This window comes from Chiroxiphia lanceolata, chromosome 5 (assembly GCF_009829145.1).
Source record: "Chiroxiphia lanceolata isolate bChiLan1 chromosome 5, bChiLan1.pri, whole genome shotgun sequence".
Lineage (NCBI taxonomy): Eukaryota > Metazoa > Chordata > Aves > Passeriformes > Pipridae > Chiroxiphia > Chiroxiphia lanceolata.
Genome location: NC_045641.1, coordinates 36,289,619 through 36,316,098, shown reverse-complemented (window position 1 = coordinate 36,316,098; position 26,480 = coordinate 36,289,619). Strand labels below are relative to the sequence as shown.

The 26,480-nt window shown below is 40.7% G+C and overlaps 1 protein-coding gene across 3 annotated transcripts in view; it reads left to right on the top strand.

Moving 5' to 3' along the window:
• The window catches only part of PTPRB (protein tyrosine phosphatase receptor type B), a 60,725-nt gene that overhangs the window by 5,606 nt on the left and 28,639 nt on the right, over positions 1-26,480 (top strand). For 2 of the 3 annotated variants that reach the window (XM_032688238.1, XM_032688237.1), the window contains exons 3-8: positions 4,277-4,515; positions 9,793-10,066; positions 17,003-17,281; positions 19,393-19,656; positions 22,099-22,368; positions 24,147-24,407. In XM_032688238.1, coding sequence (XP_032544129.1) covers positions 4,277-4,515; positions 9,793-10,066; positions 17,003-17,281; positions 19,393-19,656; positions 22,099-22,368; positions 24,147-24,407 — 1,587 coding nt within the window. Of the gene's footprint in view, positions 1-4,276; positions 4,516-9,498; positions 9,628-9,792; positions 10,067-17,002; positions 17,282-19,392; positions 19,657-22,098; positions 22,369-24,146; positions 24,408-26,480 lie in introns of those variants that run through there. The other variant, XM_032688239.1, reaches the window with a different exon arrangement.

Below are 26,480 nucleotides of genomic sequence, written 5' to 3'. Positions count from 1 at the left end.
CCACTTTTGCTGAGCTCCATCTGGACAGTGAGAGGCCTCAATATCAAATCCTTGTACATCATTAGAAAATCTTGTACACAATACAATATCATACTGACAGAAGCTATCACCAATTTTTTTCATCATTTTTTCATTTGACAAACATTCATTTCCCCTAACATTTCAACATTATAAAAAATCATACGAAAAATCAAAATAAATGTGGTTTTAGGTCTCTGGGTTTTGTAAATTTTCAAAGTCTCAGTGAGACACAGCACAAAAAATATAGAACAAAATCAGCTCACATACCTTCATAGGGAAAAAATGGAACACCAGGAACAGCTTCCCAGAGCAATCAGGATTAAGTCAAGTCCTGCTTTATGATTTCATCTTCTCCTGGAAGTGCAAACAAAGATGACGGTTCCAGACAACCCTATTGGTATTTTTCATTATTACATTCTCTCCCTTTATTTTGTGTGGACCTCTCTGTAGAAGCTGGAGAGGGTTTGAGGTGTCTAAATATAGGTGTCTGAAGGAAGGGCTTATTTCAGTTGTCTCAACATAGGTGCTTTTTGTCATTTGAGACGCTCCAGGATATTCCACCTGATCTCTGACTGCCAGCCCAGAAAGACATAGGTCTCCCATAGGTGTTATGAGAGCCCTGAGCAGAAGGCCTGAGGGCAGTTCATATTCTACTAGATTTAGGCAACTGAACCAAGCCCTAGGTATCTGCATAGAGGTAACTTTCTGAACTCTCTTCAGTAGACATGTATGTAATCCATGGAGTTAATGCAGTCTAGATGCATTTCAGTGACCAAAAATCCACTTCAGCGTGAGCTGGGACTATCCAGAGTGTCAGAAATAGGGTTGTACAGCAGTGGTGTTATCATCAGAGATGTATCTGAGATGTTCTGCTACCACTGGTGCTGAAAGAGCCTCTAAGTGGCTACTTCAGCATTTCAAAAACAAGCAGCTCAGGATTAGACTGGAGTTTGGAGACATTTAACCTCTGACATGAGATACAAATATTGCTAACTTCTACAACATTCAAATAAAGAAGGTAAAAAATTTTCAAGCAGCACAGATTTTGCAGTTTTTGAAAGGTCCGCATTGAATGGCAAAGAAAGGACATTTAGTGGATTTTGTTCTTCTGTCATATTCTTACATACAACAGAAATCTGAACTATGTTTTTTAAATAGTCTTTATTTTTGCAGTCTATTTACAAGTAGTTAGCTAAAAAGATAAAGGGATCTTAAAGCAACCCCTTCTAGTTTCAAGTCTTGCTGTGAGTTATACGCAGTCTTATGAAGTATTTTGTTTCTTATGCACTAGATATATGATTAATTTATGTTTCACTAGCAGTTCAGCCTTAGTTTTCTGAAACTGTGCTTTAATAAGGTAGGTAGATTGGTGAAATGCAAGCTATTTCAGAAAGGTGCACTGTGCCAGCTCAGTTAAGTCTGAAGGCACCACTGTAAGGTTCTCAGTACTTGACAACTAATCAGTGCTCTTGCTAATCATACCTGAAAAACGTACGGACTTCCTTTTCTTGTAAGCAGCCTGCTGCTGTGCGGACAGATGCAGTTTGCAGCGCACCCCATGGATGAAATATGCATTTAGTCAGAATGTCATAATTTCTCCTGGGTGTGCTACTGATGATTACAATGTTATGTTCACATGCTGTATATCATTCAGCCACTAGTGATCAACGTCGGTGTCACCGCTGCTGTTCTGTTCCCATAGACAGTTTTATGACTGATTTCCAAAGAGACTTCTAGAACAATGCTAAACACTTCTGAAAAATCCCACTGTTGAGATTTCTGTGTACTTTACTAGTGTCCAGACAAGAGGGGAGTTTTTTCTGGTTAAAAAATTTGGAACTCAAATTGTGTAGAAATCTTCTTACATGGGCCTTATAATATGCAGGGTTTTTTTAAAGTGCCTGCTATTGAAGAAGGGCTATGAGGGTCCTTCTGCTAGGACCACACTAGTGTTTTTACTTAGAAAGAGAATATAAACGTGGATTCTGACTTTCTTGAAGTGAGGGCAGATATGAACCCTGTTAGTCAATCCTATAGGATCTTTGGGAAATGCTGTTACATACATCTGAAGTTCCAGCATGGCCATACACATCCATATGTTACAGGTAACAGACTATAGTCAGTCTTTGCTGGGAAAGTTCTTTATCTGGAAACCCAGAAGAGCTCCAAGCTCTAACAAGAGGAGTTAGGTTGTACAGTGACCAGATGCTTGTTCCTGGTACCTCTTTGGGCTGGTGGAACTTTCCTGAGGACCAAGCGTTTCACTTCCACGACAGTCGAGCTCTCCCCTTGTCTCCTGCACCAAGAATGCCAGTTATTCCTGGCTGCTGAGTCCCATAAACGTTGCTGGCAGCACCAGCTTCCCTTTTATGGAGGATCAGCTCTCCTAAAGCACAATTGCCCTGGAATGCAAAAGCCTTCCTGTTGGAATCACAGCTATTTGTCTGTAAATTAAGCCAAGATTTTTTTCTTTAATGTTTTTTTAAGTTGGGTGTGTCAATCTATATTTAGGAACCCAATTGTGGCCTTTTTTCCTGAGCCATTGCTTACTGCTCAGGTACTTCTTCTTCGGCTGTCTTTCTATCAGTAGGTTCTACTCCCTGCTGAACTCAGAGATATCTGGGAGGCACAGAGGCACAGGCCTAATTCTTTTCAAGTCCTTGGGGCTAGGATTTCTAGTTGCCTACTGCAGACTTTCAGAGACCCATGACTAATAGGAGATTCCCAGAAACAGCGACTGACATGGAATTTAGACTGAGTCTGGGCTTTTGTCAGCTAATGGGTTTGTTGCAGCAGCTGATGAGAGCTTGAGCACAATTAGACAAAAGGAGGGTAAACATTTAATCTGGGTATCAATCCATTCCAGCGAACCAACACTTTTCAAAAAGATCCAGAACCATGGTAAATGCATTGGTACATGTCAAGCACAGGAAACACTTGCATGAAAGTGTCTCATACTATGGTTTACAATCTCAGTTTTCTTTCTCGGTGCAAATGAGAGTGCTGCAAATTTCTCTATATAAATGTGTTAGCATATATATTTACACATATACAAGAAAACTCATCATGTTGATTTCGTGGACACTCATGTACTGATCCTTTGGGTTAGAATTAAACACACACTGGCCTGCTAAGACATCATAATTTCACACCAAGTAATTGCATTTGGAAGCTTCTGCTGCAATTTAACCCAATCGTTTCTTTGTTTTTAGAGGATTTGTGAGCTAAAATTGTTATAAATGGCAACCAGCCCAGTTGATCAGCAGCAAACAAGGTTCTGTCAGGCTGGAGACCCCAGTTCAAGGACTGACAAAGTGTCTTGGGCATTGAGCCAATGCACACTCACTGTGCTACAGCAGTGGCAGGGCAGCTTTTTGTGAGATGAGGCCAGTGTGTAATTCCAATTGCTTAGTTGAAATGTGATGCTACCAGATGTAGAGGCCACCACAGCTTGAACCCTGCCCTCACAGCCACAAAGAAAGGATATTAAGTACATACCAATGGGGAGGAAGAGCCATGAAAATGCGGAGGAAAAATGTGTAGTAAAATCTTTCCTGAGCTTTAATTGCAGCTTTGGCTTTCTCTGAAGGGTACGTGACTAAAAAAGCAAATCCACCGTCATATTTACAGCTACTTCAGTGAAGTGATAGATTGTTATCTGAGCCTTGGAAAGGCAGCAGTCAGGGACTAGCATGGTCTCTGCATAGGCCTGATTTTCAAAAGCAAAAGGAATGTGGGCACAAGGAACTTATCTTGGGCAAATATCTCAAACAAAAAAAAAATTATCTCAAATCATCTTGAAAGATCATCCTGACCAAAGCCATGTTTTAAACTTACACCAACAAAAGGCAGATGAGAATCTGGCCTATGCACTTAGAAAGCGGGGGAGGGGGTTGACAACATAAAGCTGATCCTGTGTGCCATTTAATAGGTCCAAACAAGTGAAAAAGCTGTGAGTGAAAAAATTGTGCTGTTAATGAAAAAGTACAACCTTTCTTCACTTCAGAATCACTGATGGACTATCCTTAAAATGAATGGTATGAATGTTCAGGGAAATTATTTTTTTTCTGTTTTGCACAGACTTTGGTATTGATGCAAAAATACATGTTTGCACTGAAAACAAACAAAACACCCTATAGAACTGACAGGTGCACTTAAACTACTTAGAAGTTGTATCAGCCACATTTATTGAATCTACTGAATTGTTTATAAAAATGTCGAGCTGATTTTAATTACTTTTCCTTGTTTGTCTTAGATCTCCAAGATGCAGACACTTCTGTATGGAGTAGTAGAACTACATCCCCCTCTTCAAATGCTGTTACTTCTAGGCCTGAAAATATGCTGAAGAGTAGCACAGAGATGTTCATCAGAAATGTGACTGAACGATTCAGTAAAAATCCCATTGAAAAGCTCTACTTTGACTTGAAATCTGCAGTAACAGAGAATGCCTGGATTCCAACAACCACTCTTCAATACTACAGCACCACAGAAGAGGTAAGACAGAAGAATTACTGACTTTTATTAAGCCTCCTCCACTCTGTGCACCCTGATAGCTATTACAGGTGGATGTTTTGTGGGCTTAAAAAACAAACAAACAACAACAACAACAAAAACCACAAAAACAACAACAACAAAAAAACCCCACCAAAACAAAAACAAACAAACAAACAAAACTGAAGAAAAAACAGCTAGAGGACTAAGCTTTGTTCTTTTTTTAGTGGGATGCTTTGTTTTGATGTTCATGCTGACAGTGCCCTTTGCTAGAAGCATAGCTGCAGAAAAATTCTGCCTCTTCTGTTACAGCCCAATCCTGGTATGCACAATGTATTGGGAAAATCTCTAAGCTCAAGAGATTCTATCAGGATATGTGTGGAGCAGTGGAAGACTCACAGATGTGGCAGAAGCCATAGGAGCCTGGGTATCTGCTCTCAGTGACCCAGGCTCTGTCACTGGTTTGTTGCGTGACTTAAGGGTCTAGCTCTAATAACACGCTAAGAATTACAGTATGCAATGACTTTATTTATGGATAATTGAGTCCTAAAATTACAGACATTGTTTACAGATCAAAGCAAGAGAAATCTGTATACTTTAACTTGCCTTAAAAGGAATCCTGGCCTTGGACATGGCCAGCTTATCTACTGACCAACAGGCAGAGTGGAGACACACAGGTGCTTCTTGATCTCTGCTCTGCTGAACCACAAACCGCCCTGGCAGAGCAGGGGAATGGGGCTGCCAGCCCCAGCTATAGGAGGAGAAATGACAGGCATTCAATACCTCCAAATCAATTTCCAGTCTTCCTTTTCTGCAAGACTTAGTTCAGTAATCTGAGAGCAAACCTGGAATTGGCAAAATGTGCATGGGCAGTTAGAGCTAAAGCATGCAGGACATTATTGGTCACTGTATCACTATCATCACATAGTGGTTTAGAACTGAAAATCCCTAAATTCCCGGGGGCTTCTTTTCCAGGAGACCACACTACTCTCAATGTATTGGGTCAGGCAAACATGTTTCAGTTACTACTATGTGTTGCTGTGGATAAGACTAAGAAATGTGTTTTGTATTTGGGAAGGTTGTGGAGAGTGTCAGGTCTGTAAACTCAATGGTTTATGGACCCTGACACTGCTGTTCTAGTGCTGATGGTGGGAAGGGGCTGAGCTGATGATGGAAGCACTGCACCCCATTTCACAGCTGATGTAGGCAGTCCTTGTAAAATATGATTATTCTGGAGGCAGGCTGAGCTTATTTCCTCATGTCTTCTGTCCACATAGCATACCTCCTGCACCAAATATTGGTTACTTCCAAATGGAAATGTCCTATAAAATCTGGTATTAGCCAGACTGCCTCCAGCACTCCTACTGAATAATACAACCAGAGCTAGAGGAGTGGCACCATTTGAACTGCAGAAACTACTGCCTCCTGTGTTCCTACCCCACTTCACCTGCTGATGACATCATTTGCACTGAGCAATTGCTTAGGTCAAAACTTTCAAACTATAATTCTGATGATACGCATATCAATGAAAAAAAGAATAATAGCTTTCCCTTGGAGCCTCTAGCTGGCTCTGGACATTTGAATCTAGATATACCGATCTAGATATACCAACACACAAACTTAAAATCTATGGCCTCCATCTCTGTTTCCCAGTCTTTAGAATGGAATCAAAAATATTTTTTGTCAAACTAGCAGGAACGTTTAGAGGATTAACTGGATTTAACACAATACTTCAAAAACACGTAGACTGAGTGCTGAGTATTGTTGTGAGGAAGACAATACCTTCTATGAACTGCATTTGCCGAAGCTGGGTCCTCTTGTTTGTAAAAGTAAAGCCTCGATATTATTTGGCTGTGCGCATACCTGTTTTGGGGGGACAATAGTGACATTTCAATTGAACAAACTGTTTGATTTAGAGCTGCCTTGGATTTCAAGTAAAACTGCAGCTTGCACTTTGAATCCATGACAAAAGCTATGCAAAGCCCATTTCCTCTTGATTAGAGAGACAGAGAGGCTAGTGTTAAAAAAAAAACCAACTCAGGAAACCTTGGGAAAGTGTCTGAAAGGGACTTTGGAGCCTGCTATTAGAGACACGTCCGGCAACTCCCAAAACTCACTTACAGTTCTTTTTTCTTTTCTAATTAGTTTCTTGGCTTGCCACACAGATCAGTAAGTGTTAAAGGCTGTGTGAATGCTGATCTACTAAAAGCCCATTTATGCAATACCAGTCTGGAAATAATTACTTGCATTATGTTGGCTATTCTATATAAATATATTGCCACCAGTGAATGATGGACCCCTCCTGTTTTACTTCAGTGCTGGCGTAGGCATCTGTGTCAGACCTTACCCTTGCAGCAGCTTTTGCTGGATAATATACAGAAGGAAGTCTCAAAACCAGTAATAAACCAGTTCTTCCCTATTAATACAAAAAGATAAAGATTCTATGATAGCAAGAATAAGACTAATAAAGTAGGAACTTCTAAATTACGAGCACTTGTGAGAAGCAATAGCATCATTTTTCTCCACATATTATCTTACATTAGCTGGAAGAGACAAACAAATATTTCTTTCCAAAACTCTTTTAATTTTATTTGTGGTAGGTTCCACTTTTTTCCCTGAATTTTATGTTTGCAGTGTTGATTATGTTTTTACCCTTTCACATATTACATCGGCTTAAATAACTTACACCTAAATATCTGAATTATATCTTCCCTGCAAATTCAGATTATGGATGTTTTCAAAACTCCTTATAGTGATTTGAGCTCTGCTTTTGAAGAAAATGCAAGTTACTCTCAATGTTATAATTTACAGAGAGGAGTTTGAAGTAATCCAAACATCCCAATAAGCCTTCAGATCTCTGCTTCTCTAAGTGCTGGAAAAATACTAGTGTGGTTTATGCCATTAGGTCCAAAACCCATGATCATCTAAAGATGGAATCACACTGTAAAACTCTCTCACCTTGAATGATTACCAGACATCTATATCATTTGAATCCCAGTTTAGGTCTAAGAAACACACCTTGTATTTCCCATCAATGGTATGTTTACCCCTGTGCTAGCTCTTTGGGGCTTGGTCCCTCCTCCTGTCTAAAGTATGTGAAACATCTCTTCTGAGGGAGATCATGTTCTGCGATGGACTTGAGAATGGCATAATAATCAATACATATTTATATTGTCACTTAAGGTGATGTTCATAAAGTTATTAATCATCCTAAGCTTTGCAGAATAGAGCCCAGCACTTTCAGTACGGTGTACTTAGGACCAGGCATGGAGTTCCACTGGGACAAATGAAGTTTTCTATAAGTGTGGGTAACACTCTTGAGTGCTCAGACCTTTGGTTTCAGAACAGAAGAATAAGAGCTAAGGTTTTTCAGACATTTGTATCTTGTTTGACAGGCTGATTGCCCAGAAAAATCCTAGAGCAGCAGCTCCCCTAAAAGGCAGACTAGCATCTGTAAACCTAGAACCTTTTTCTCCCTAAAATGGGGCAAAAGTGATAGAGACAGTGTTCAATTTGCTTGAGGTACTGCTTTTAAAAGTTAAAATCCCACATGCATCATGCAGTACAGAAAGACACAGAAATGTGCCATTCCCACTGAAGAAAGTAAATGTCAAATTCTTTCCCCTTTATGCAATCCTAAATTCACTCCATGCCTGCTATTTGAATATCTGAAGTTGAAAAACACTTCTGGCTACATTTCTTTTCCCTCACCCCACATACACATATACATGATTTTTTAGAGGCTAAAACCTAAACAAGGAGGAAATGGGCATGCATGGCAGAAATGGCAAGTTTCCATTTTTACAGCAGCCAACTCGGAGCTGTGCACAGCTTTTTTGGTACAATGTGAAAACAGAGGAACTTTCTTGCTTTCCATGGTGTGTGTAATTTTAGCTTGGGAGTTATTTGGGGAATCTGGGAAGGAATTGTTTCAAGGACACAGGTCGATACAGAACAAATCAAGCTGAGATGACTGCTCACAGACAGACTGCTCTTCTGCTGCAGACATCAGCTCAGTGTCAGGCTCTGCTGGGACTCTCCTGGACACAAGGCCTCTGGTCGCAGTGCCATAGGGCCAGGGATGGAGGCCTTGGTGGTCTATGGCTAACCCCTAAAAACATCAGTGTTTGGGATACAGGAGCTGGATTGATGGGTTAGTGATGGCTGAGGCCAAGAGGAGGGTGGGCTAGGAGGTGGGGTAGCTGTGAAGAGTGGCAGACATGAGGAGAGCAGGCATGGGACGTGAGGTGGCTGTGGTGCAAGGCAGGTGTGAGGTGAGGTGACCATGAGGAGTGGCAGGTGTGATGAGCAGGCACATGAGGCAAGGCAGCTGTGAGGCAAGATGGGCATGAGACGAGGCAGATGCAAGGTGAGGAGGTTGTGAGGCAATGCAACCATGAGACAAGGCAAGGCAGCGTCAAGTGAGGTGCAGCCAGCGTGAGGTGAGAGTGCCGCCCCCCCAGCAACAACGGCACCGCCTGAGGGGCCCCCATGCACAAGCAGGAACGCTTGGGAAGACAAGACCCAGGGGAGAGCCGGCATGCAGAGGAAGCGTTGAGGAAGGAAGAGAGGTGGGGTGGGAGAGGAGCCGGGAGGAAGGTGGGACGCATAAGGAGCGAGGGGCGGCACCCCGGAGCTGGTCGCTTGCCGGGTGGGCGGCAGGTCCCGGATCGCCGCGCTTCACCCCCCGCAGCGAGACGCGAGGAAATCGCCTCTTGATTGCGGAAGTCGGCGGGAAGGGCTCCGGCAGAGTCAGCCCGGGTCAGAATGGCAGCGTGGGAAGTGGCGGCCGCCTCCCCCGCCTCCCCGCTCCTCCTCAGCCACGGGCGGGCAGCCCCCCCACCCACGCCGGTGTCAGGGAGGCGGCTCGGCGGCCGGGGCAGCCCCGAGCGCATGCAGCGGGCGGGCGGCCCGGCACAGGGCTCGGAGCCCGGTGGGGAGCGGGGGGCCCCCGGGGCCCGCCGCCGCCACTTCACTTCTTCAGACCCCCCCACCCTACCCCTCCGTCCCTTCTCCTCTTCCCCTCCCCGCGAGGGTCTTCGGGGTTAAAAACTGTCGGCGATGCTGAGCTATGGAGCGGGATTCGCCCTGTGGACGGCGCTGGCCCTGACCAAGGTGAGCGGCCGGCAGGAGGGGGGCGGTGCAGGGTCTCCAGTCGCAGGTCGCAGCTCGGGACATATGGGTGCGTTCGCGCCGGACCGGCACAGCTCGGGGACGGGGCTGGGGGCTGAGCCCGGGGGGCGCCGGCGGGTCTCTCAGAGCTCTCCCCGCTCTCCGCAGGCCGCGCTGGGGCAGGCGGGATGCAGCGCCAACCTGACGGAGCAGCGCGTCTTCGGGCAGAGCGTCCGGCTGCGCTGGGACGCCGCGGGTCGCGCCTGCAACTTCAGCCTGAGCGGGCGCTCCGAGGACGGGGAGGCGGCCGGCTGCCAGCCCGCCCACGCGGGCAACGGGACCTACGACTGCACCCTGCGGGGCCTGGAGGCCGGGACCTGGTACCACCTCCACATCGAGCCGCTCTCCGGCGGGGAGGCTCTCAACATCTCCGTGCAGACAGGTACGGGCGCGGGCGCGGCAGGTGCACGGGGAGGGACGCCGGGCTTTTCCTTCCCGTCCCCTTGTTTCGCCCTGCTCCAAGAGGAGGAGGGCGATGCATTTACAGCTACGGCAAACGGACAGTGTTTGCTGAACATAGCAGCCCTGCGCTTGAGTTCTCCTTAGCCCACTGCCAGAAGAAAACACTGCCAACAGTTAAGCCGAGCAGGTTTGAAAGGAGAAGGTGCTCTGAGGAGACTTGGTCAGAAGAATGCTTTAAGAAGTAGTAGCCCATAACATTCTTTGTGCTCACGCAACCCCATTGTCTTCATAGTTACTCAAGTGACAGGTTGTTTACTGTGTTTAAAATACAATCTATTTCATAGCAGGTAAATCCTCTTCAAGGATAGCTTACCGTTTCAGCCCATTTCCATACTTTTGTTTTATCCAACCACAGTTTAAAAGTCAGAAAGGCTGAAACTTCTTGCTTCTATTTTTTCCTTGGATACCACCAGTGAGGTGTTATGATGTACAGTTGTGTGCAGAGCACTTATAGTGTCACATCCATGACTGGCTGTAGAAAATGAGCCAGTAGTCTGACAGAGTGCTGCCAGGGAAGGCTCCCTTTCTGCATTTGTGTTTGTGTGTGCATGTGAACAATTCAGCTGTGAAGAAATGGACAGCATAGGGCCAACAGCTGCAGTGTCAGAACTGAACTCTTTCTACCTGTATCAGTGGGGGTTTTTTTTACGATGATGAAATATAATATTGTCCAACCTCTTAATGGCGGTAGTTCAAGACCCAAAACAGAGATGTCTGTAAAGGAGGTCCATCATTAAATACCTCCCTGATTTGCTCCCGAAGTGTTAGTTTCAGAGAGATACTTTGCAGTATTAGTATTGAAGATTACAGTAGCCAAATACTTAATAGGTACCTGTTCACAAATATCGCTTTCTATCAGAGCTTTTCCCCTGCATTAACTGTACAAATGCACTAAATACCCTCCATTAATTTGCTTTGGTAAGTTAAAAAACGTCTAGTGACAAGTCTGCTGGTGCGATAGCTATACATTAAGCACAAGTCACGTCACTTGGTAAAAATGAAATCACTGCAAACAGTGATTTAAATCAGTGTTGTGCATCATGCTAACTGTTTTTAATATTGATGACTTGTAATGTGAAAATTGAAAGAATAGATCAACTGTTATCAGAGTGATGGGCACAAATCACCATCATTTGTGTATAGTAAAGTTCTGTTATTGAACACTTGCATGGAAGTAGAGAAAAACATACTACCTTAGAACGTATTTTGATTAACGCATAATCGTTTAGACAGAAGCTTGTACATGCCATTTATTAATTTTTTATCACTGAATAGATTTTGCAAGGCTGTAAGGTGAAAGTGATTGATAGCAACTGATGATTAGAGTCATATTTCGTAGCTGACATCAAAGTGAAAAGTCTGATTTAAGTTGAAATACTGCAGATTAGTGGACCATAGTTGAAGTGAGATTTGTGTTTGGATTTTGGATAGCAGAGATCAGTCAAAAGCAAGAAATAAGAATAGAAGAACCGTGAAGGTTTCCTGCAAAAAGCGGTGCTCATATTACTCTGTGGCTCCTTGCTTCCCTTGCTTCAATCACGAGTTGCATTGCTTGATGCTGTGAAATGCACAAAATCCAAAATTTGTCATTTTTTCCTAAAGAATGGTTTTGTTATGCCTGTCAACAACCCGTATTGTACTGTACTAAGCTTTTTGATGAAGAATGAGAGGATTATTCCTCTGTAAGTTTCCACTAGGGGCAGCATTTTAAACCAGTTTTCTTCAAGCTCTGATGTCAGTAGTTTTAGGTTATGATCTACTGAACCTGAGTGTCCATAGGCAGGTGTTTCTGGAAATTGTCCTGTGAGTATGGAAGTATAAGCCATATGTTCAACCATATTGTAAAAAAAATTTCCACTGATTTCAATGGTAGCAGAACTGAGCTGTCATGGGCCATCTAAAAATATGATGTCTGACCTTGGTACTCAGTGAAGTTCCATTTCTGAGCTTTTACTAAGGAAGATGGGCTAAGCTGTACTTTGAAAGTGCCCAGCTTTCTCCACTGACTATCAAAGGAAGCTGGGTTGAACCAGGAACCTGAAGTTTAGTTGACTGAAGGGAGAGGAATCCCATCTCATATGTTTCTTTTGCAAAATGAGATTTGAACATCTGTATCATCTTGATACAATAAATGCAGACAGAAAAAGTTTCAGATTCGTTTATATACCTAGTTCAAAAACTAGCTTTTTGCTCAGATTCAGTCCTGTTAAAATTTTCATGTGTCAGTTCTGAGTTCAGTTTTCATCAGGTTTCTTATACAAAGTGCTTGAGTAGTTAAGTGCATAACATTCAAAATATTTTGTTAAATTTTGCATGTAAACTTTTCCAATTAAGAACTCAAGGTGAAAGCGATGAATAATGCATACTGTAGTTGCAGTGGTAATGTGAAGGCTTGGAGAGGATCAAATTCCTAATTTCATTTGGCCTTTGGAGTATGTAATGTCACATTAAAATCACAATCTGTGTTGTTTGGAAGTTTGATATTCCAGTAGAATAATGGTGCAGCTCACCAAGATTGCTTAAACTCTCAAGTAACGCCAGATTCACCTTTGTGAATCATTGAGTAGAAAAGCAGCTTCTATTTCTCTTATGGATGCAGAGACATGAAATCTAATAATGTGTGGAATACTGGTACAACAATCCACAATAGACCAATAAAGTGGACTCTCTTTACTCAAGAAATTTTGATTTATGGGTTGTCAAAACAACAAGTATTTAATCCTGTAGAGCAGAAGTAAAATAGATCATCCAAAACTATGCACTATACAGTCACATATGCACTTTATAAACCAGGTATACACAGACATGCAAACACACACAGTGGGGACAGTTGATATTTTAGTAGAATAGGAAAGAAAGAAAAAGCTGATAACGCCATTTATCAACTCTGAGCTACAGACTAATTTTCCACTGCAAACCTGAGATTACAGCTGTTAGTAGGCACAAGTTTGCATATTTGTTTCACAGTAATATTTACAATTACAATTTGTTACAGGGTTTTTTGTATACATATATACATGAAGCATCACGTAACACCATACAACTAGTCAGCATGCTTGACATTGTAAAATTGGGATAACACACGCATCTGTTGGTCCTTTCATGTTATATTCTTTATTGTTCTCAGTAAAACTATTTCTGTCACTGAGAGCTGCTCAATGACAAAAGATGGTAGAGTTGTGTCTTTCCTGATTTCAGATAAAATACATTTTAAGTTCTTAACTCTCCGAATGTCTGTGCACCAGTGTAACTGTGTATTTCGGTGAATGACTAGGTCTTTAATTAAAATTCTAGTTAAAAACAGTAGTATATGAACAGATCCTAAATTACAGTTAAATTTCTGAATTGAAATTCAGATTTGAAATATCTTCTTGAGAGCCATGAAAAACAACTTGGCAATTACCCTGCTTTCAAATATGTCTTCTAATGTAGGCTTATAAATGCTATTTCAAAATTGTTTTCTACAAAAATATTGCCATGATATACTGTGTTACTGCCTAATCCGAGCCTCCTGTACTGAGAGAACTAACAGGTAAATAACTTTTTGTTAGAAAAACCACTAAATATTTGAATGAAAAGAACTTAAAAATTCTGCCTTCTAGGGTGCAGACTGGTAGAGTGTTTCTTCATTGTAGTATGTAACTCTGTAAATGCCAGAGGCATGCCTTGGCCATGTGTTCACTCCTGTAAATTTCAAATTATTTGGGACAAATCTGATTTATTAGCCATCTGTAGGAGCCATATGTGACATAGCTCTAACTATGGACTGTATAATTCTATCATCCATAATCATGTAATGGTTATGATCATAATTTCAAAAGACAGAGTACAAGAAGTAAATAAATAACCATGTTTTAAAGATTTTCGAAGTTGCGTATCATCCCAAATAAATGGATATTTGTACTTAAGATGATGCAATCAACCCTCTTTACTTAATCTTCAGAAAAGTCCTTATGAAGTAGGTTACTGTTTTATGAAGAGGGAAAACTAGGAAAGAAATTGATAATTTGGTAGGAAGATGGCTGAGACTGGCAGGAATTCCCCACTGCTCAGTCCTGGGCTCATATCTCCCAGTAATTTTTTCTCCTGTGTTATGCGGGTGTGTTTCTGTGCTTGCAGGCTGTACTTGGGAATCATGTCATTGGGGTTGGACATAACCATATCTATCATGTCTGTGAATTGGATCTGCAGCAGCTGTGCACACAAAGCATATCCTCTTCCCAAAAAGTGAAAATGGAGTTGCAATATAATTCAAACACCATTAAGTCTTCTGAAAGATGCCTTTGTAGACTAGGGGACATTAATTCATATATTATCAAATGGTATAAAAACATCTTTGTGAAAGTATTTCATTTCTGTGATGTATCAGTGTTGTATCATTGCCAGCAGAGACTTGTATAACAATGTAAATGGTTTTTTAAGTGTTTGTTTCCATCCAGGGCTCTTTCAGTCCAGGCACTTCCCAGTCTCATTGTTCCTTTGTTCTAGCGGATGTACAAAGCACTGAGTGTTTTGTTTTCTGGACCAGATAGATTAGATAAAGTCTGAATTTCTGAACTTCACCTTCTAGGCACGCAACTTTCTTCTTTGCTCATGCACCTTAGAAGACAGATTACCCAGGACAGTATAAGTGCTTCTAAAAATGTAGATATCTTCTTTTGTCAAATTTGGCAAATAATACAGATTACAATGTTGATTACTTTTGCAGGACTGAAGAACAGTCAACCTTATTCTAACTTTGTCAGAAAGAGGGTAAACTTCTTGACAGTTATCATGACTTTCTCTCGACGTCAGCCAAATAAAAACCTTTTCAGCTGGCTGTGGATCTGATCATATTTAGTGCTGGAATTTATTTCTGACTCCCAAAGTTTGACCTTTTTGATTACAACAATTGCCTTCAAGGAACAAGATTATAACCCCCCTTTTCACTTTTGCCAACATAGTAGTCGTTAGTGGCTTAGTATATATTATAGGTGGAGCTGGTAGTCAAGCCTATTGTTAAGATTTCCTGGCACTTTTCATTAAAACCTCCTGTTTCAATTGCTGTAGTTGGGTGAAGTTTTATCTATTTGGCCTGAAGTTTTATGTGCTTAGTCTTTGACTTGAGTTTTAATTTTTTTTTTTTTTTATTTTTCAGATTTAAGCAGATTTAATTTGGCCTTTAAGAAAGCAGTCAAGAAAAGACAGTTCATTTTATTGATTGGTTTTTTTTAATTTAATTTTTATCTCTTTTTCTGAAGAGCACTAACATCTCTGTTGTCCAAAGAAAGAATTTGAATTTAAGCAGAGACCTGGGTTCAAAGGGACACAGTATTTTTTAGAGTCACAGAAAGGTTGAGGTTGGAGGGGACCTCTAGAGGTCATCTGGTCCAAGCCTCCTGCTCAAGCAGGGCCACCTGGATCCGGTTGCCCAGGACTATATCCAGCCAGTTTTTTAATGTCTCCAAAGAACGAGGTGCTTCTTTGACATTCCTAATATACTTGATTGATAAAGCATACCACCACCAATGCTTGGCATCACTATGTTCTCAGCTTTGTATGAATCAATTACACCCTCTACACCATCCAGGCTTTGAAGAAAAAGCAGCTTAAAGAATCCTAGGCTCTCCTACCATTGTAGTTGTAGGATGGGTGTAGGTTCGACTTTGCCATTTTAGCCCTTACAGTGTATTTTTTAATTATGTGATCTCACACCCTTTTGTCTGCTTTGTTCAGGGAACCAAGCAGCAATGACTGCATTGGAAAAATGGTCTTGTTCTTCTGTGTTTAAGATTCTGTGTTTAAGGTGCTGGTCATACAGAGACTGCAGTTCTCAGCCTGGATGCACCATACATTCCCTGTCTGATGCTAGGGAAGAGTAGCACAGAGTGTACTCTTGTGGAAGGCAAATTTAGTTCCTAAATTGATGGGGAACCCTTATCCTTTAACTTCCCAACTTGTGAAGGCTTGATTTTGCTGCTTTGGGTTGTTTTATGATACCTTTTTAATAAGCAATTGCTTAACCTTATTGGGAGACATAAATGTCAATACCTTAGTACACCAACATGTAATACATTTCTTTTTAGTTTACATGAAGTCTTGTGAGTGATGTAATACACCTGAAGAATAAAAGCAATCAGACTCTTTTTGTTTGGTCAGTTTGCCATCTCTTTAGAGTGTATTGTATTTCACAGGTGATTTTACTTGAGAGCTCCTTAATAAACAACATAATGAATGTTGAGAGTTTCTCGGAGAAGCAGTCCCAATATTAGTTCATGAAGGTTTATCCAATGTAGTTTGGGTTTTTTTAAATTTATATGAACAATACTAAATCAGAGCAGAAACACATTCTATCAGAATCTGTTTGAAGTAGTTGAAGCTAATACTAAAAACAAAGGATTGTTGCCCTTAAAATTGTATAAATGTTTACGCCCATTAGTGATAAAGTGTTTAGTGACGGTGTTTAGTGTGAGTGCTAGGAAATGAAAGCTGCTGCTGCCATTGTATCTATAAAGCTACATTATACTGAGGCACTGAGTGTAATTTGCTGGGTTTTATTAAAGCTGTTACAGTTTTACTATCAGCAGATTTCCAAGCTTGTAATATACATCCACAGTGGAAGTGTTTTGCTACCTGTGAGTGAGTGTGTACCAATACAAAAAAGTAACATTTCTGAATTCTGCAGGACTCTCTTGTAGACAGGTTTCAGTGATACAGTGTTTAAAAATCAAAAGAAAAAGACATTTTGAAAAGTATTGGCAGCACAATGATGATAAAGGGAGAGTTTTGGAAGAATTTTTGTGCTGTTGTGTAAAATTTCTGACAATCGTAATGCAAGAAATGGTTTAAGTTTTCTCTTTTTTTTTTCTAACTACAGATCCCTTGCCACCATCTCGTTTGGAAATTAATAAGGAAAAGACTACACTTACAAGCTTGGAAGTTCAATGGTATCCTTCCTCAGGAAAGGTGGACTTGTATAACCTAATATTATTTGATGATGATAATAAAAAGATACAAGAAGTCTCCGTACCAGGAAGCATTTCAAAAACAGAAAATACGTTTTTTAATCTCATCCCTGGGAATAAATACAACATTGTCCTCAGTGCAATTGCTGGAAATAAGACTACCCCAGAACTTCACATAAGTGGATATACTGGTAGGACTTTTATTACTGTAATTCATCTAATTAAAACCACCTACAGTAGTCTGCAGTTCTGCATGTTGAAATTAGCAAATGTATATAATTCTTCTACATGGCAAGATCTTTATATATATTTTTGGAAGTACCTATTGATGATAAGTAGAAATAAAACAGGAATATCTGGCTAACATAAAGAATTGTTTGCTAAGAATGGAGTGGAGTCATGTTGGTATTGTGTATTTGGGACTGGGTTTTCACTAACCCTAAAGAAACCAAACATCTTTTAAAAGTAAATCTATTCAAAATTGCTGAGATCATGGAGATAACAGTTAGAACTTAGGCATGTGTTTTTTCTATACCAACAGTGCCATCCCCTGTGAAAAATATCCAAGTCAGTGTCAAGACAGACACTATCCATGCTTCATGGTCTCCTGGCTCTGGGCATGTGGATTGTTACAGGCTGGTGTTACTTGATAATCATGTCCCAGTTCATGAGATTCATCAGAAAGATTCTCTGACCTTCTACACTTTTTCAGGACTTACAGCAGGCCACCTTTATAACCTCTCTATCATAACCCAGGCTGCGGGATGGGAGAGCAGCAGTTTTCAGTCAGGACAGGCATGATTTCAGAATTCGTCACAACAAAACAAGAAGCTAAGGCCATAATCTAATAATATTATAGGACCTATTTCAGAATAAAAAGTGATTCGTGTTCCAAGTTAGAAACACCGTAGGCTTATTTAACTCCTTAACACTCAACAAAGTTAGCAGGTAAATTAGCTCATAGTGTGTCTGCAGCTAATTTAGCTGCACTGCTTAATGTGGGCAGCTCCATTAAACATATAAAGTTAGGTTTTAACAATCTGAGCCCCAGTGCCCTGACTCCTGTAGCAACTTCTTCAGTGAATTGGGGCAATGTGTAGTCTGGTTATTTCACTGAAGTGAAAGTACTAAAGACAGTTTAACTCCATGATTCATACCGACCTGAATGGGAGATATAGAGCTTGTGAGTTTTTTAAAAAAATATTTTCTGTGGCTTTTTTTCTCTGAATTTCAAAGTAGCTGCACTTCTGAAAAGGAAGTGGAAAAAAATGTGGAGCAACTTAACTTTAAAATTGAATGTTGGTGATTTGGGGTTGTTTGGGGTTTTTGTTTGCTTGGTGGCTTGGTTTGATTTGGGGTTTTGTGGGTTGTTTCTTTTCTTTTCACAAAGAAATACTGATCCACAGAAATAGGGGTTTAGATTTTTTTTTTAGGAAGGTTTTTCCAGGACAGTGTTCTGTGGTCATTAAGATAAAGATAAGATGACATCCTACTAGAATCCAATAGTTAAAACACTTACATAGGCAAAAACAGCCTTTGCTTTCCTTAATTTCTGGGAAGAGCAAGGTACAGTTTCTCCTACAGAAATGTCATCATGTAGACGTAATTTATATAAACAATATTGTTGTGTCTAAGACACACAGATGAGTGCTGTTGTCAACTGGGCTGTTTTGGGGATTACTCTTGTTTCATTTTATTACTTCAGACTTTTTTATTTCTTCCTGTTGTGGGGTGCAATAATTTTAAATCTCACAGGTATTGTTAGAATGTAAACGCACTACATCTAGCTTGCAGCACAGTCCTCCATTTCAGTACCTTCTGTGCCTCAGGCCTGAGTAATTAAGATACTGGAGGTGGCTATGCTTTTCTTTTGGTGGAGCATTTGAATAAAGGAGTTTTATTCAAATCCCGTTTAGACTGGTGTAAATCAGACATAGGTGCAGTAATGCCGTAATGTTTACCAAAATGTATGCAGACATCTGTTAGGAGCGTGTGCACGATCTGTTTTATGGTCAAAGTGACTAGTGTGAGTGCAGACATGGCTAAAAGATTTTCTGTTCCATGAAGTAAGAGCGGTCATCAAAAGACATGTCTCTCTCAGAAGTACAGTGTCTTACACGGGGCTGGGTTCAGTTTCCCTGTGACCAGACTTTGCCCTTATACTGTTCAGGCAAAATTGTTCATACTCCATCTCATGTAACTGTTCAACAGCAAAACTCAGCTATGGAAGTTTGGAGACAGCAGGTCTTATATGTTTTGTGGTGGATGTATTTTATTCTCTTTCTTACTTTCTTTTTTTTAGCCCCTGCTGAAGTCTTAGATTTGACAGTGACTAATGATGACAGCTTAGATGCTTTAAAAGTTAAGTGGAGAAAACCTTTGGGAAACTTCGATTTCTATAATATCACTCTGTCTCATCTTGGATCAGTTAAAGGAGTCAAAATTGTGCAGCCACCAATCACCGAGACTCACTTTGATAAGCTAACTCCAGGACGTCTTTATCAGGTTACTGCCCGCACAATCAGTGGTGAACTGTTTACTGATGGGATGGCAACTGGCAGGACATGTAAGTCTTCTGCTTCAATAAGAATATTGTAAATAATGCTATTTTTGCCTACATTGGCCTTGTAGAAAATCATTGTAAGAGAAAATGGTTTGGATTCCAGGCAAAATAAGATAAAGAGCACAATATTGTTTCAGGAATACTCCTTTCTGACTCTCTGGCAATAGTTAATCTGTCAGTCAAAAGTAACTCCAGCATATATTGTAAGCAGGCGACAGTAGTGCATTTTGGACCTTATGGTTAAGTGAGTTTGTTACAAAACTGTTGCACACAACTGCACTTCTGACCAACTTTGTTATCTTGAAATCAACTTAGCATTGTATATAGAAAGAGTTACATTATGGGGAAGTGTGCATGTAGTCAAATTATTAACAGGTTTTAAAGTAATTTTGCAAGGTCCAGTCTTATTCCTCTTTCCAGACACAAATCTGCAAACCAGAAGAGATTAGGTCTCAGCTTTCTTTACTATATACGGCTTGGATTAACAAAGGCATGTGGTAGCCTGGATAGAGCTGGGTTAAGAGTTTCTTATTTTCTTTCAGAAATAATAATTTTCTTTCAAGTATCTCTTGTGTGAGTTCTGAACCTGAAAAATCCTGGCATAATTCTCCCACAGCATTACTGGACACGGAGATCCCTCATATTCTCCACACCAGCCTAGCCCAACTTGAAGTTAGATGATAAAAATGTAAAAGTGGGTGAAGAACACATACATACATTGTTAGGAGACTCAGAGCCAAAAAATAGAAAATGTGTATGTGTGTGAGAGAGCCGAATATTTATTTTAGAAAATATTTCTCGTCTACAACTAAACATCTCATGTGAAAGGCACATCCTTGACATATCTAGTTGCTATCCCATTCTCAGTGCAGGTTGGAACAGCCCTGAAAAGTCTTTCATGTCCAGTAAGTACAAAGCTGGACTGGTAACATGCACGTCTGTTTTGTTGGTCTAGCCTACCATTTAAGTCCTTTAACATTACCATTTCCATCTAAAAGGAGAGCTTCAGGGCTCACTCAATGCCACTGATCTCCAGATTTGTGACCTAGACCCAGTGCTTTGAAAGCTGGAGATTAGAAGTCCCATTTCCAAGGATGCTGATCATGTGCAATTCCTTCCTTTGACTCTGCCATAGACACCAAGAGCTTTGAAAACAGTCACTTCAGCAGAAGCTTAGTGGCCTAAGGATAAATTTCTGAATCCAGACAGTCAGGTCTATAGATACTCTTAGGATCCCTCTGTAACTCACAGAGAGCCAGGTGCCCAAGAACATAATACACATTGCTGTGTATTGAGAGGGTGCCTACAGCAGCAGAACCTGCCAAGGAATGTTGTGGTGAGAAATATGGATATGTCAGAGGCTGAAACTTTGTACCATACAGGTATAAGGATGTCCAGCCAGCCTGACAAGGCTGAACTTTATCTGTTATGATGTAAGCACATCTGTGCTTCCTAACAAAACAATGCGCTTTTATTCACTCGGCGATTGAAACACATCTCACATATTCACTGGAATATGGGAGTTCTAGATTTGATGCCTAGATACCCATGGGAAGTGAAACTGGTGAGTATTTTGTGGTGCTGGTAGAAATCTTGCAATCTTGTGCTAGGTACTAAGCAATTAAGTATTAACTAAGCCAGATAAAACATGAGAGCATGATTCTAGCCTTAGTAGTTTACAGTTAATACTTGCTGATGATCTCAGGGCTCCAGTGGTGATCTCTGAATATCGTAATACTAAGCTAGAGGTATCCTGACCTACGGGTCTGCATCTGTCTTCCAATCTCTGCTTGGTATGGTTAATATTTAATTATTTCATGAAAATCAGAAAAGCTTCAGTGGTCCAGTGTGACCTGCAGCAGGAGGGCGAGAAGGTTGAGCATGTAAATTCAGGACCTCTGAAGTGCGGGACAGGATGGAGTAGAGGCTTTAACTGACCTCAGTTTTAACTGGTACCTTGCAGCTGGGAGGAATTAGGGCATACAAAGGTGGAAGAAGCCATCTTTGTCGAATAAGCCATCAGACTTTGCATTTCTGCTGCTGAGGCCAGGATTTGACCCATAGCAGTTGAGGTTTTGACTTTTGGTGTGAAAAATTGATTGACAGTTTCTGCATGAATTTAAGTGCATGAAGCAACAGGGAAGCTAACTGAAAACCAAGAGATGCATCCAAGAAATGCACAGGGGAGATTTTGCCTGCCCTGAGAAGGGTTCCCCATTTCTGATGTCAGAAACCAGCAGGAAAAAAGTGAGTGGTTTGTGTGGGGAAGAGTAAAAGTTTTCTTTAAAATGAAAGCCAGCCTTTCCAACAAGATACCTCACATTGCTCTAGCTGGTCCAAGTACTTGTACAATAGCTATGCTACGAGACAGGTTTTTTCAGCGTGCAGTTATGTCTCACCAGAAATACTCCACTTCAGTATTACTTTTTTGCTTTGTTCTTCCAGTTCCCCAGAACGTTTCAGAGCTGCAGGCCGGTTCTGGTGGCTGGCTGAGGTCTCTGCGAGTGACCTGGCTGCCCCCTGCGGGAGACTGGGAGAGGTACCACCTGCTCCTGTGGAACCGCACGGCCCTGCTGCTTAACACCACCCTCGAGAAGAACACTACCGAGTACCTCATCTGCGACGTGGGCCTCATCCCTGGGAGGGAGTACGGCGTGGATGTTGTTGTGGAGAGTGGTGATTTGCAGAGCAAGACTAGTTGCACGGGGAGAACGGGTCAGTGTGCTCATCCAGGCAGTGTGAGAGTGCAAAATGTTCAGCTGGGCTGTGAACACTCAAAGACTACTTGGGAATCCACAGACGAATTTCACATTAATACAGTAAAAAGGAGCTCCCTTGTAAACTACAGAAATAATTGGTATTAGCAGTTCTGTGAAAACTTTCAGGGTTATTTTTGTGGTAATTGTTTTGTTAGTGAAAGTTTTAGGAACTATATCGCCATTCTGTCATGACTGGGGCATTACATTACATCTGCACTTCACCTGTTATATTTTGTAGCTGATTGGAGGTACCCTATAAAGTTCTTAAAGAGAGCAGCACAGGTCTTCCTGTATTGTTCATCAGTATGTTTCTTTGCCAGTCTGTCTAAAGAATATCAGCAGTGTTAACCAAAGCTTCCTGAGATGTATATTAGTGTGGCTGTTCCATAGCATACCAGTTCTTGTTCCTTTGCTCCATAAAGAAAATGAGGTTAGTCGGTTCAAGTCAGTCTTTCCAAAGGAAATCCATGCATACTTCAAGGACAGAGTGGAATTCTTTCGCAGTTTGTTAGTGAAAGCCACATCTGATTGCTTCAAATTTAAAAAATAATTGTAATATAATTGCTAGAATTTCTGCTCTATGGATACAGAATAAGTGCAATTCACAGGAAAGAAGACCTGAAGGGGGAATAACAGGTAAGGCTCAAGCCTAAGGCTTACCTCACTACAGAATGTGAGATTAGATAGGGACACTCTATCCTGCTATACCCTTACCTGTCATTCCCTGAGACTGTAATTTGTTAATTTCACACAACAGCAAGACTAGTAGAAACTACAGAACTGAAGCTTTCTCTAAGTTCAAGCAAATTTGGTAAGAGCAAGGCACATTCTCACCTTCCTTACCTTGACCTATGTTGCAAATAATTTAAGTTTATGGTGTTACTTTTAATTGAGTCAGCTAAGCCATTAATAGTTGGACTCAATTATCTTAGAGGTCTTTTCCAACCTAAGTGATTCTATGATTCCGTAATTAGGACATAGTCCATTAGATAATACCCAGCAGTGGGTGTATCACAACTGTGTTTGACCCACAGTCAGGTCCACAGTGTATCTTTTCTGAAGCATAGCAATTAGGTCCTGTTGTAATTTAATTTTCTCTTACATAAACCCACAGCCTTGGAAAGGGAGTTGTATTTCAATGTGAGAGGGACAAAATCAGATTGGAGACTACATTAGGTAACATGCCTGCTGTGTATGCATGCACACACACACACATGAACACACACAGAAGTTCACTGATGGAATTCTTTCTTTTATACCACTGTAAGTTTGAAATGTCTCTCAACTTTACTGAGCTATAAACCACTGCAAAATCAATGTCACTCTGACCCTATAATTTGCATCCTTGTTTGTTAGAGCTAAATTAGTGAAGATTTGTTTTATGGTACAAATGTCTTATATCCCTGTCTAGCACCCAGAGTTCAAGAGGAAGTTCACTGATTTCCCTGTGTTTCCATTTATACTAAAATATATATCCTTACGTAAGTTTAAACCTAAGCCATAAGCCATTGCTGAAGTCTGTTGCTACACCCCTTTGCTGGAAGAGTAGCACAAATACTAGATTTATAAGAATGGCTTCCTAGAGAAAGGTAAAGAATCTCCTCTTGACTGCAAATACTCTCTTGCTGTCACATATCTGTCTTACGGAACAGATTTCTTGCAGCAGCTCGAGGCATGGCAAGTTCATTCACTACAAAGTCCTGTTCTCCTTGTGATATTTGTGTACCTTTACAGCTCCAGAGCCTGTTCTCCAGCTCCGTGTGAAGCATGCTAATGAATCTTCACTTAGTGTCATGTGGATGACCCCTGTTGCAGAATGGGACAGCTATGTGGTTTCCCTGGGAGACAGTGATCTTACTATCATAAAAAAAGAGCTTGAAAAAGAAGCTAAGGAATTCACTTTCACTGGCTTGGTACCAGGAAGAAAATACACAGCTACCATCACAACCATTAGTGGGACTTTAAGCAACTGGACTTCAGTGGAAGGAAGAACAGGTATCATCTCGTCAAACTGTTTTAATCTTTTCTTCTGTTAACTATTAATGATTTTCCTTGCTTTGTATGAATTAACTCTGTGTCTAAATCTCAAACATCTTGATCTTATGTTCGTTTCAAAAGTTGTGTTTCTGAGCCTCTGATTTCTGACTGTCAGTTATCTTGCAGTACTTATTTAATATTTTGGGGAAATGGATGTGTAATTCCTGGCAAAACAGTTTTCTGAAGTGTTATGTCTAATCAATCTACATTAGCACAATATTCCATATAAGAAGAAAAATTTTCGCTGTGTACTTTCAGGAAGGTCACTTCCTTGATTCAAAGCATTCATCATCTGGGAAAAAAACAAACATCACCACACAGAAAATGTTACTTTAGGGGGAACATTCTGAGGGTGACAGACACAAAACATATGTGACCTTGAAGATGTATTTTGAATCTTTCTGCTCTTTGGATTCCAGCATATGTATCTGTTATGGGCATGATTGCTGTGTCACAAGAAAGGTCCCATTCCCACCCCCTGCAGGGTGCTAATTTTGTGCAGGTGTGCAAGTTTTAAACCATATGTGATGCTTTACTCTGCTTGACTTAAGGGTTCTCCAGTGCAAACGAAGTTTTAAAATGTAGCTCTTGTCTGGCACAGCACAGTGAAAAACAATCTGCTAGTGTCTGAATCTAATCATACCAATGGCTTGATAGTGGTCCTTGCTTAAATTTTGTTACTCCTTCCAAGGCCTGATAAGTTTAACTTACACATTCATTTCTCTGCTTTGTGATTAGATAGCTGGAATTTCACTTCCGTCTGACTTATGCCCCTTTAGGAGGCCTATTCAGGCATAAAGGTTATGGTGTCCCACTTCACTAATATGAATCAATGCTTCAAAACCCATCAGACAGGGATAGTGTGTCAACATTACATTGAAAATGAGTTAAAAGGAATGAACGTTAGTTAATTTGAGCATAGGTTCTAATAAGCATTCCAAACCTCTGAATCTTCCTAGCAGCAGGACAGGCTTGAAAAATATTGCTGGGAATACGACAGAAATAGGTCTTATTGCATCCCAGATTGGTCAGCTTCCAGTGAAACTTGAGGTACCACTAAAAGTGCGTTTAGCGCAGAAATGTGGCACTTCAGTGTCTTGTTGGAGGTTACTAGGTCATGATAGCTGAAAAAAAATGTAAAGATGATAAAAAACTGAATCAAAAATCCTTTTTGTTTCATAATGCTATGTGCCTAATTTTATAGCTTTCGTTAATGATTGCTAATCCAGTACTATGTATGCAAAAAGGTTGACAAAAAAGGAGATGAAGAGTGCAATCATATTTTATAAAGTTGGAATCTTCTGTGTTTCAGTTGTGCTTGGTCCTGTAATCAGAAATACTTAGCAAGAAGTAACTGTATTTCCTTGCTTTGCCCAAATATTGTCAACTTAAATAAAAAAAGAGGATTTGCGGTAAAGTTTGGGCAACATATTGCATTCCTTTGTTATTTCTTTATCCTTTTTGGTCTGACTAGATTAACGAGGTTATGCTTGGATAAATGTTATGTTTGTTTAACAGTTCATCTTTTGATGCTATAAAAGTTTATATCCTGCAGATCTTCTGATGTAAAAAGTAAACCCAAAACCATCCCACTCAGTTATGCCCAAAATTAAGAGGTCTAACAGCATAGATGACTGTGCCTAAGGTATTCCTTAAACAAGCTTGCCATTTATTAGGAATGAAAGATGGGAAATAGGAGAGGAAAGGGAGAATGAAAGACACATACCGTATTTGAAATAGTCATTAAAAGAACTCATGTGATTTCCTAAATTGATGGGTTTTGTTTAATGATATTTATAAAATGCCATCTCTTCCAGTTCCTTGATCTTGAATCATTTTGGTCTGGCTGAGAAAAGCTGTGCTAAAGCCTGAAAGACCTTTCTGTGACTTACTTAGTTTCCCATAGACCACATCCCAACAGACAGGAAGCAGTCCACAGTTAGATTATTTTTAGTCCTGTTGAGTCTGGCTGCAGTTGGAATGTTCTTTTGATGCACTTCCTCAGTGTGACTAAACTTGGGTTCTTTGGGG